Below are 12,035 nucleotides of genomic sequence, written 5' to 3'. Positions count from 1 at the left end.
ATTCCCCAAGTCCATTTTTCCTCAAAAGGGGCACTGACCTTGCAAAAACATATTGGCACCCCAAGTGAATTTAACATGCTTTGTCCTTTAGTACTATGCAATTATTTACACTGAATAATTAGTATTCTGATTACCAATCTAAATCTTACTGTGAACATTTGTTCCAAGGCATATTTCTTGCTCATCAACAACCACACATCTGTTAAAACTGAACAAAGCTTGTTTGCTCAGTTGTTGAATGGGCAGTGCTCTGGTCTGCACACCTGTTTAGAATTTACTTGAATCAAAGAGTTAATTTACTAACCCTGAATAATTTTACACCAGTGCACTCACCATTAGCAAACGGTCAGCAATAAGGTTTTCGACTACAGCAGTGTTAATAAATGAGCCAATAGAGTCAGGAAACAGTGAGTATTTATTAAAGTATTTATTTAGTATTAGATTTGAACTACTGCCTAGATCTGCTTTATGAATATCCATAGGTGTGGCTATTACAGGTCATATCCCTTAAAGGAAAACTATACCCCCAAAATGAATACTTGAGCAACAGATAGTTTATATAAAATAAAGTGGCATATTAAAGAATCGTATGAAACTGGAATATATATTTAAGTAAATAGTGCCCTTTTACAACTATTGTCTTGAACCATCATTTCATGATGGTCTGTGTGATGCCTCAGAGATCACCTGACCAGAAATACTACAACTTTAACTGTAAATGGAAGAAGTGTGAAAAACAAAAAACAGAACTCTGTCTGTTAATTGGCTCATGTGACCTAACATGTATGGTTTGTTTGGTAGGCTTGTGTGCACCGTGAATCATACCATCCCAGGGGGCTGCCCTTATTTTTTAAAATGGAAGTTTTCTATTTTTGATTACCCAATGGCACATACTACTAAAAAAATACATTGTTATGAAAATGGTTTATTTACATGAAGCAGGGTTTTACATATGAGCTGTTTTATGCATTATATTTTTATAGAGACCTACATTGTTTGAGGCAGATAGTTTTCCTTTAAATACCTGTATAATTATTTTACTCATATTGCGGGGCTTATTATCCATGGAATAAGGGATATGACCTGTAATAGCCACACCTCCTGTGATGAAGCTCCCAATAGCACGAAACGTGTCAGGAAGGAGTGGCTGACATGGGGGATGGGAAACTGCCTTGTGGTGTGATATGGGTAGGAATGTTTTCATTTGAAATTTTCAATGACTATTTATTAATGCTAGTGCTATTAGTGCTATTTAGTAGTGATGCCTGCGGGATCCCCGGGTCGGGTGGGTTCAGGCCGACTTCACACCCTATTTTCCTGGTCACAGGCTGGCTTCCGACTTCCAGGTTGAACTTTTATATACACGCGCCTCTCGCCCCAACCCTTTTGTGATGTCATCGGCAGGGCGGGTCTATAAAAGGAACCCAGAAGTCAGGCTCGGGCGGACAGGTTGGGAAAAGCCAGACCCACTACTATTTATATTGTTATTGGTGATTTTGCACAAATAAATGTTTGAAGTCAGATACTGTGCATGTCTTTATTTTAAACAAATGTAAGGTGGTATTGGACCCATGCACAGTGCTCACTGGTAGATAGCATATACCCTAATGGTTAATAGGTTTCATACTTAAAAAAAGTACAAAAAATTGAAGACTAATTGCAAATTACCTCAAAATATCATTGTTAATATCATACCAAAAGTTAAAGGAGAACAATACCTTTTCTGGAAGTTGCAGCTATGTGTCCTGTCTAGTGGTAGGTGCTTATTGCTCCAAAATGAAGGGGTGGTTCACCTTTAAGGCAACTTTTATTATGTTATAGAACTGCCAATTCTAAGCAACTTTTCAATTGTCCTTCATTATTTATTTTTTATAGTTTTATAGTTATTTTCCTATTTCTTCTGACTCTTTGCAGCTTTCAAATGGGCATTGCTAACTACCTTCTTTAAAACGAATGCTCTATAAGGCTACAAATGTATTGTTTTTGTTAATTTTTATTACTGATCCTTCTATTCAGGCCCTCTCCTATTCATATTCCAGTCTCTTATTCAAATCAATGCATGGCTGCTAGGGTAATTTGGACCCTAGCAACCAGATGGCTGAAATTGCAAACTGGAGAGCTGCTGAATAAAAGCTAAATCACAAAAAAACTCCACAAATAATAAAAAATTAAATCCAATCGCAAATTGTCCCAGAAAACCACTCTCTACATCATTCTAAAAGTTATCTCAAAGGTGAACAAACCCTTTAATATGCGATTCAGGACTACAATATCCAATGTAATGATCCCCTCTGCTCCAACAAAGTGAAAAAGCCTTGAGGGGACGATACTGCATGTTGTGTGGGTTCATTTATCTTGTGCACTGGACAAACTTAACCATATTGTTTATTTGCCACATTCTCAATTGTGGTACAATTATCCCTTCACAGCGGAACGGTACAAATTCCTGAAGTAAAAACCATGAATTTTGGAAAAGCTAATGTTAGTGCCTTAAAGGAAAACTATACCCCCCAAACAATGTAGGTCTCTATTAAAAGATACTGAATAAAACAGCTCATGTGTAAAACCCTGCTTCATGTAAATGAACCATTATCATAATAATATACTTTATTAGTAGTATGTGCCATTGGGTAATCATAAATAGAAAATTGCCATTTTAAAAAATAAGGGCCGCCCCCTGAGATCGTAAGATTCACTGTGCACACATACAAACCACATGTAAGGTCACATGAGCCAATTAACAGACAGAGTTCTGCCTTTTGCTTCCTCACTTCTTCCTGTTACAGTTAGTGTTGTAGTATTTCTGGTCAGGTGATCTCTGAGGCAGCACAGATAGAGTCACAAAATGGTGGTTCAAGGCAAGAGATGTAAAAGGGCAATATTTATGTAAATATATATTCCAGTTTGGTAAGATTCTTTTATATGCCATTCAATTTGATATAAACTATCTGTTGCTTAAGTATTCATTTTGGGGGTATAGTTTTCCTTTAAGGGTTGCCCTACAGAGTATTCAGCTAAAAACACAGAACAGAACAGAAATCGTTGTCATTTAAAATTATATTAAATCATTACTGTTCTCAATTTATATCCTTAAGGAGTAAATGTAGAAGCTCTTAGAATCATCTTATGTGGCTTAATACAGAAGTAAAGAAGTCAATAGGAAAGAAGAGAAAGGCATTTAAAAACTACAAATCTGTTGGGACAGAAGCTGCATTTAATGAATATAAACACTGTAATAAATGTTGTAAATCAGCAATCCGGAAGGCAAAGAAAGGAAATGAAAGTTAATTGTGGTGGCGGTGAAAACTAACCCTAAAAAGTTTTTTAAATATATTAATAGTAAAAAGATGCAGGTTGAGAATGTTGCTCCATTAAATAATGGTACTAGTATGGTTGTAACAGATACAAAAAAGACAAATGTGTTAAATCAGTTATTTTATCCAGTGTATACAATAGAGGAGTCTGAGTTCCCAGATTCACTTTATAGATGCATTAATGGCTCAGTTCAATCTAGTCAGTGGCTGACTCAGGATATGATTCATGAAGCTTTAATAAAAATGTATGTAAACAAGGCTCCAGGGCCTGATGGCATACACCCCCGGGTTCTAAGAGAGCTTAGTTCAGTTTTAGACCAGCCCCTATTTCTGATTTTCTCAGATTCACTTTCATCTGGTATGATGACTATGGATTGGAGAAAAACTGATGTTATTCCAATATTTAAAAAGGGATTACGATCAGCCTGGCAATTATAGGCCGGTAAGCTTGACATCTGTGTTGGGCAAATTATTTGAAGGCTTGTTAAGGGATCACATTCAAAATGTTGTCCTAGTGAATGGCATTATGAGCAGCAATCAGCATGGCTTTATGAAGGATAGGTCATGTCAGACAAATTTGATTGCTTTTTATGATGAGGTAAGATGCTGGATAGTGGGGGTGCAGTAGATGTGATCTATTTGGATTTTGCCAAAGCATTTGATACTGTGCCCACAAACCACTGTTTTTTAAACTAAGGTCTGTTAGGCTTAATGAAGTTGTTTGCACATGGATAGGAAACTGGCTACAGGATCGGGTACAGAGGGTGGTTGCTAATGGTACATTCTTTCTTGGAGTAAGGTTCTTAGTGGGGTCCCTCAGGGCTCGGTATTGGGTCCACTTTTATTTAACTTGTTCATTAATAACTTAGGGGAGGGTATTGTAAGTAATGTATCAGTGTTTGCAGATGACACAAAACTATCCAGCCCAATTAATTCCATCCAGGATGTGGCATCCTTGCAACAGGATCTTGACAAACTGGCAATCTGGGCAGCTAAGTGGCAAATGAGATTCAATGTTGATAAATGTAAAGTCATGCACCTGGGATGTAAAAATATCCAAGCCACTTATACCCTTAATGGGACTGCACTAGGCAAATCCATTATGGAAAAGGACCTTGGATTCCTTGTAGATGATAAACTTGGCTGTAGCAAGCAATGCCAGTCAGCAGCATCAAGGGCAAATAAGTTCTTGAGCTGTATTAAAAGGGGCATAGAGTCACGAGAGGAGGGGGTCATTCTTCCACTGTATAGAGCACTAGTAATGCCACATCTAGAATATGCCGTACAGTTTTGGTCTCCAAAACTCAAACAGGACATTATTGTATTAGAGAGGGTACAGAGAAGGGCAACTAAGCTGGTAAAAAAGCTATGAGGAAAGACTGGCCAAAGTGGGGATGTTCACGCTGGAGAAGGGGCGCTTAAGGGGAGATATGATAACTATGTATAAATATATAAGGGGATCATATAATAATCTCTCGAATGCCTTATTTACCAGTAGGTCTTTCCAGCTGACACGAGGTCACCCATTCCGATTAGAAGAAAAGAGGTTCCACCTAAATATTCGTAAAGGGTTTTTTACAGTGAGAGCTGTGAAATTCTCTCCCTGAATCAGTCATACAGGCTGATACATTAGATAGCTTTAAGAAGGGGTTGGATGGCTTTTTAGCAAGTGAGGGAATACAGGGTTATGGAAGATAGCTCATAGTACAAGTTGATCCAGGGACTGGTCCAATTGGCATTTTGGAGTCAGGAAGGAATTTTTTCCCCCTCTGAGGCAAGAGGCTTCAGATGGTTTTTTTTTTGCCTTCCTCTGGATCAACTAGCAGCAGGTCTGGACTGAGATTCAAAATAGGCCCTGGCATTTCAGGTAAACAGAGGCCCAAACAGGCCACACACCAGCCCAATAAATAGTGACCATCTATGGGACCTTACAGCAGCCCCTCTGGCATTTGCCAGAACCCACAGATTGCCAGTCCGGGCCTACCTAGCAGGCAGATTTAAAAAAAAAAAAACCCAAAAACTAAAAGGTTGAACTTGATGGACGTGTGTCTTTTTTCAACCTGACTTACTATGTTACTATGAGTGATTTTGAGTAATCGACATTTGGACACCGGGGAACCGTAGAAACCTGCAATCCTGCTTTAAGCACAGGACAGTACCATGCAGCTGTCCTGAAAGCATTTGAGAAGGCTGCCTCCCATGAATGAGCCTGGGCTTCTATTTAGGAGCGAGCTACAGGAAGGCTATATTTAGAAAAAAAACGCACTGTACTTAATGGGAACTTGAGTTCGTCTTTCTCTTCTCCGGCAGTCACCACTTGTCAGGCCCCCCTGCTTTTTTAATTAGTTCTCCCTCCCACCAGTCTACTCTCATTTCTCACCCATCCTCCACATTCTCTTCCTCACATGTCATCTCACTAACTTTCTACACTGGCCAGAAGTCGAACCTTACCCCACTCCTCTCACCCGCCGCCTTCTAACACCCAACATCCCCTAGTTCCCCTCCATTAGCACTATTAGTAGATACCCTTAGGCCATGGGCCCTACCATCCCGCTCTCTAGTTGGCTTCTCCTTTGTTACCGTATATGTACCAATCACTTATCATCCGCACCTTATCTCTACAGTGGCCCCGCCCCTTTCCGCTCCCAGCTATCTTGACGCTTCTCATCTTTCCCCGCCCTTTCCTTTTCCCCGCCCCCCTCCTCTTGGTTCTTTCTGCCTACCTCCTCGGGTGACGCAGAAACTTTCTAGAAATCCTTCCCATCGGCCTTTGCGTTTCCAACATGGAGGACCTGACGGTGGAAGTGCGCGGCTCTAACGGAGCTTTTTACAAGGTAAAGTGAAGTTAGAGGCCGGTGTGAAGGGAAAACACGGGAAGCTGGGACTAAATTAAGCGCGGGACTGACACCGTCAATGAAAAGATAATGGTAGCGGGGTTATAGAAGGGAGGAGGTAGTTTGCAGGCCGTGGGACGGAGGCCGCAGCTCAAATGGGCAGGGGAGCTTATTGTATTTAGCGCTTGGGCGCATCGTTATTGCCCTGACCCGCTATGCTCCATTCTCCTAGTGCTTGGCTCGTTGCTTCCCTTATCCGGCTACTATTAGGTAAAAGTACTTATTCGGGCTTAGGGAGACAAACCAGCATTGCATTGTTTTGTAGCTTTCCGCCCTGAGTTGAATCTCAGACATGTAGCTTATTGTAGTTCTACACCCTTTACAGAACATGAAGGCACCTCCCAGGATTTCATATCCATTTAGAATAGATTACATAATCATAACCCGTGTCTGGTTTGTAATTTTGACATATATAGGCATATTTTGTTATCCTTCCACTAAAGACCCCAATATCGCTTTGGAGACGACAGACTCTGTATATTTACTTGACTATGTCTCTGTTTATATCTCTGTGTTCTATATACATGAATTGCAGTAAGTTATTCATGTAAGTTAATGATGCCCAACGTCATACCCTCCAGCTGTGGTATCCATCAAGAACCATAAAGTGTCATGCTATTCAATGACTCCATCAAGAACCATAAAGTGTCATGCTATTCAATGACTCCATCAAGAACCATAAAGTGTCATGCTATTCAATGACTCCATCAAGAACCACAAAGTGTCATGCTATTCAATGACAGGTGGAGAGCCACATGCGTGACATCAGTCTTCCTCCATAAATGTGATGTTATATTTGTATTGTTCTTAAAGGAGAAGGAAAGGTTTTTTTTTTTAACTTGACCGCATGTACCTACCTGTAAGCCCTGGCAAGTTCTCCTATTATAAGAAAACTACACCGGCCCGGGGTTCTTTCAGCGAGTTCCACGGAGCGATCGACTTCTGGCTTCTTCTTTTTTCTCGCTGCTGGGTGAAAAGCCTAGCTTTAACGAAGAAGTCGGCTATTTCATTTAAACTGTGCACGCGTCTGCCCCGGGAAATTTGAAGATAGAAGAAGCCAGAAGACAATTGTTCTGTGGTGCTCGCTGGAAGAATCCCGGGCCTGTGCAGTTTTCTCCTAATAGGTGCACCGGCCCAGGGTTTCAGGTAAATACATGCGATCACTTGGGGGTGCCTAACTTTTGGCACCCCAATTTAAAATACCTTTCCTTCTCCTTTAAAGCTGCTGTCACGTAGCCACTTCAAAATCGCACACTTGAGCATTCAACGCTAAAATTAAAAAACCCTACCCTACAAAGTTCCTCCTCCCCCCCCCCAGCCTAGCTACTACCCCGGGCAAATGTCCTTAAGTCTTTACTTACCCCTCCATGCAGATTCTTTCCAGCAGAGTTCACGGGCGCCATCTACAGCTTCTTCGGAATGAGACCGGCACTTCAGCAATTTTCGGCGCATGCACAGTTGTCACGAAACTTAGAAACTGACTCCTACTGCACATGCGCCGCTATGCTGGTCTCAGTATGAAGATTACTGAAGAGAAGAAGATGCTGCCGTGAACTCCGCTGGACAGAATCTGCACAGAGGGGCTAGTAAAGACTTGGGTGCATTTGCCCAGGGTAGCAACTAGGCTGGGGGGGAGAGAGGCGGTTCTATGTAGGGTAGGGGTTAGGGTTTTTTTTTTAACTTTAGGGTTTAGTTCTCCTTTAAAGATCTTATGTTGATGCCTCCCATTGCTGTCAATGGAAAGCTCACTAAAGATGGTAGTAAGTTATTTCCTATTGACACTGGTTGGAAGCAGTGGGCAAAAATACAGATAGATAAGTGCAAATTAAGTGCCGATTGGCTTATAGTTGACCTATGTGTGAGACCAGATCTTATCACATTTTCAGTACATATCTAATCAGGGATTGTGTCAATAGGGCAGGTAAACTAAGACAATTACTGCATCTAGTTTACAGTCAAATGGTATTTTTGGTGACTCCAGTTTTAATCAGCTTTGTACACGTGATATTTACATGTAAAAACATGTGGGGGTGTGTTATCATCCCTTTCTTAAATCCCTTCAGGCAAGACAATACAATGATAATAATTGCTTATGCTTGTGTAACCTTAAAGCTATCAGGATTGATACAAAAACCTGTATCTGTTTAAAGACTCACATTGGTCAGTAAATGGCAATCATCTGATGGTGGACATTATTTTTATGACTAGTAGTATGAGCTTTATTAGGGTATGTGGTACCATGTGAAAATAGAACCTATACATATGCAATTTCAATTTAATATGATGTCCTCTTTTTGGAAAACGTTAATCGATAGTTGATCTCTCTCTTTTGTTTTATATAAAAAAGTTAAGTCAAGATGCTTGACTAAACCTGAAGCAACATTAATTTATCGGGCATATTGAAATACGTAATAGTTTGTCTGCATATAGGGAAAATTAAAGTTGTTATTGTAAAGTACAGCATTCCACTGAAGGCACTTACTCATGAACCCACCAAAATTAGGAATAGATTGCTGAGTCTAGAAGAATACTTAAATTATATCGTCAGGGAGGTAGGAGTTTCAGTACAAAGTATTTCAGCTGCCCCTGTCATTCTCCTTTCTCAGGCGCATTGTCAGCTATTTAAAACATGCTCTCGCTTTTCTATTTATAAACTGGCTTTCCTTCATGTAGTGTCTGGTATATCCAGAAAATGTATGAACTACGGTGAATACTGGTTTCTGTTTGTTTTGCAGTTTTTTTTTCTAGTGAAAACTGTCAAATTCGACTAGGGAGTTATTCAAATTCGATTTCGAGTTTAAAAAAGTTTGAATTAGATTTTTGAAATTTCATACTTTCGCCCTTTAAGAACTCTTATTCGACTGTTCACCACATACTGCCGAATTGCTGTTTAAAGGGGCTGTTCACGTTTCAAACACTTTCAGTTCAGTTGTTTTCAGATAGTTCACCAGAAATAGACTTTTTTCTATTACTTTCCTTTTTTTTTTTTCTTCTGTTTTTCCAAAATCTAAGTTTAAAGTTGAATGTCCCTGTGTCTGATGTTTCAGTCTGGCAGCTCAGTAATTCAGGTGCAGACTCTAAACTGTTATAATTTTCAGCAACATCTCTGGTGTATTAGCAAATATTGTATCAATTGTAACAATTAAACTCAGGGATTCTGCTCAGCAGGGACAAAGGTAAGAAATGTATCAACTTAATGTATCAATTTAGAACAGTTTACAGGGTCGTCGACCCCCCTCCCAGAGCTGCTTTACAAGGTGAAAAATTACTCTTTACACTTCAATATTAGAAAAACTGTGACACATAGAAAATAGAAAGTAATTGGAAAAAGTTATTTCTGGTGATCTATCTGAAAACAACTAGTTTTAAAGTGATACTGACACTAAAAATTTTATTTCAAAATATACATCTACATGAAAAGTTAATTTTTCACTGATAGTTCTGCGTTCTGAAGTAATTGTTACTTGAAGTTCCTTAACCTGACTGTTTTGTCAACCTGACTGTTCCTTCTCAACCTGTCCGTTAGAGTTTCTAATGCTATCAGACTACTGCTGCACAAATATGGCAGCCCCCTCATAGGGAAAAAATTTTTAAAAATAGCATTCAACAATAATGTTATATGTTCTCTTTAAGTCAATGGGAGATGTCCAGGGATCAATTGTTTGCAATCTTCCTGACATTCAAATTTTTTTCAGGGAAAAAAACTCGAATAGAGTTTTTGAAATTCGAATAGAATTCAATTCAAGTTTTCAGGTCGGTTCTATTCACCCGACCTTGAAAAATTTAATTTTATCAATACATTTCGATTGGTCGAATTTGGAGTTTATGGGAATTTAAAAACTCTCATGAATTCGAAATTCGACCCTTGATAAATGTGTCTCTAAATGTAGTTCAACTTTTTCAAGCCTAGAACCATTTTAGTTGCTGTGTTCCTCTAGGGAATAACACAAGCTGCTTCTTGTCTCACATGGTGCCTTTTTATGCTCTCTTTTAACTAACACTTGCACGTCAAAAGGGTGCTGTGTGATTTGGCTATACAGTAATGGTATATTTCTGCTAAGGTGATTGTCAGGTTCAGAGGGAAGGTGTCTTGAGGATTCTGAGCAGTATGAATCACTGCTGTCTTTTGAGCCATCTATTTGCCACAAACATTGGTAGAAATACAAATCACTTCAACGTGATGTGACAGACCATGACTGCATTATTTATGTAACTTATTTTGTTTGCTAAAATCTACTGTTTAGCCAGCTTTAATGTTTATGCACATGCACGCACAGGTAACTATTGATAAGACTAGGGCACCATGAGCCTTTGGATATAGATATTGCTGTGGGGACAATTGTAATAACTCTTTAAAATTACTAATATCTCTCTACTTTTTTCCTGTGGACTGCTTGCTTTAATTTGTGTTTATTTCTTGTTGCATCCATAGCGACATTTAAAGAATATTAGTTTATAGGTTTAGCATGGGGCTGCTGTACTGATCCATAGGTAACAGCCCTGGGTGACTAATTACTTAAGAGGTGCAGCTGCTTTACACCAGGTGATATCTGTCTTGGGTGGTGTTTTATAACTTAGTAACCAGTTCACCAGTTGCCAGTGTCCTGGACAGCACTCCCAAGAATTCAGGAGATGTGGTTGATCGTAGACCCTTAAAGGGGTTGTTCACCTTCAAACAACTAGTTGTTTTCAGATCGAGCACCAGAAATTTTTCCAATTACTCTCTATTTTCTGTGTGTGACCGGTTTTCTAACATTAAAGTGTCATTTTTCACCTTCTAAAGCAGCTCTGGGGAGGGGGGTTGTTGACCGTGTAAACTGTTCTAAATTGATACATTTCTTATGTTTGTCCCTGCTGAGCAAAATTAGAATTGATACAATAGTTGCTAATACTCCAGAGATGCTGCTGAAAAAAGTATCAACTAAATGTTGCAAAATTGTAACAGTTTAGAGTCTGCGCCTGAATTACTGAGCTGCCAGACTGAAACACCAGAGACAGGGACATTCAACTTTGAACTTAAATTTTTGAAAAACTGGTAAAAAACACATAATGGGAAGTAATTGAGAAAAGTCTTTTTTTTCTGGTGAACTATTTGCTGAACTAAAAAAAGTGTTTGGAAGGTGTACAACCCCTTTAAGGGAAATAGGGAACGTAAACGTTTCCTGAGAATGTAATTGCATGAGAAAGTAGCACAGCAAATCTATAATGTGTAACTTACAAACTAGGGCTAAGTTGTTATTAAAATGTAACTACTATTTTACATATTTAATACCTCTAACTTAACTAAATGATTGGATTCAGTGTACAATGTAATTTATACAATTAGTGAAACTACCGAAGTAGGCAGCTGTGACCTAAAGTTGTAAACTATGTTGCGTCTGCTGTTAGTAAGTGTTCACAGCTGCAAAAGTCACACATGCTGACCATTAAAACTTTATTCATAGAGACTTTTTTTTTTTCTTGGTTTATGTGTGGTTTTTAGCACAACTAAAATAATTTGATTACTAATAGTGCTGTGCTTGATGCACTTGGGGGTTCTCTTGCATTCTACACACATACATATACGCACGCATACATATACGCACGCATACATATACGCACGCATACATATACGCACGCATACATATACGCACGCATACATATACGCACGCATACACGCATGCGCACGCATACACGCATGCGCACGCATACACGCATGCGCACGCACGCACACACACGCACATATACACACATATACACATACATACTTATACACACATACATACTTATGCACACATATACACATACATACTTATGCACACATATACACATACATACTTATGCACAC

At 39.2% G+C, this 12,035-nt stretch overlaps 1 protein-coding gene across 2 annotated transcripts in view; it reads left to right on the top strand.

Annotated features, from left to right (window-relative positions):
• The first annotated feature begins 5,993 nt into the window (after positions 1–5,993).
• The window catches only part of fxr1.S (FMR1 autosomal homolog 1 S homeolog), a 31,131-nt gene continuing 25,089 nt past the window's right edge, over positions 5,994–12,035 (top strand). Inside the window, exon 1 of one of the 2 annotated variants that reach the window (XM_018264241.2) lies at positions 5,994–6,148. In XM_018264241.2, coding sequence (XP_018119730.1) covers positions 6,098–6,148 — 51 coding nt within the window. In that variant the 5' untranslated portion in view covers positions 5,994–6,097. 2 annotated transcript variants of the gene reach the window in all.

Source organism: Xenopus laevis, chromosome 5S, assembly GCF_017654675.1.
Source record: "Xenopus laevis strain J_2021 chromosome 5S, Xenopus_laevis_v10.1, whole genome shotgun sequence".
In the NCBI taxonomy this organism is placed as follows: domain Eukaryota; kingdom Metazoa; phylum Chordata; class Amphibia; order Anura; family Pipidae; genus Xenopus; species Xenopus laevis.
This window is presented reverse-complemented; position numbering and strand designations above follow the sequence as displayed.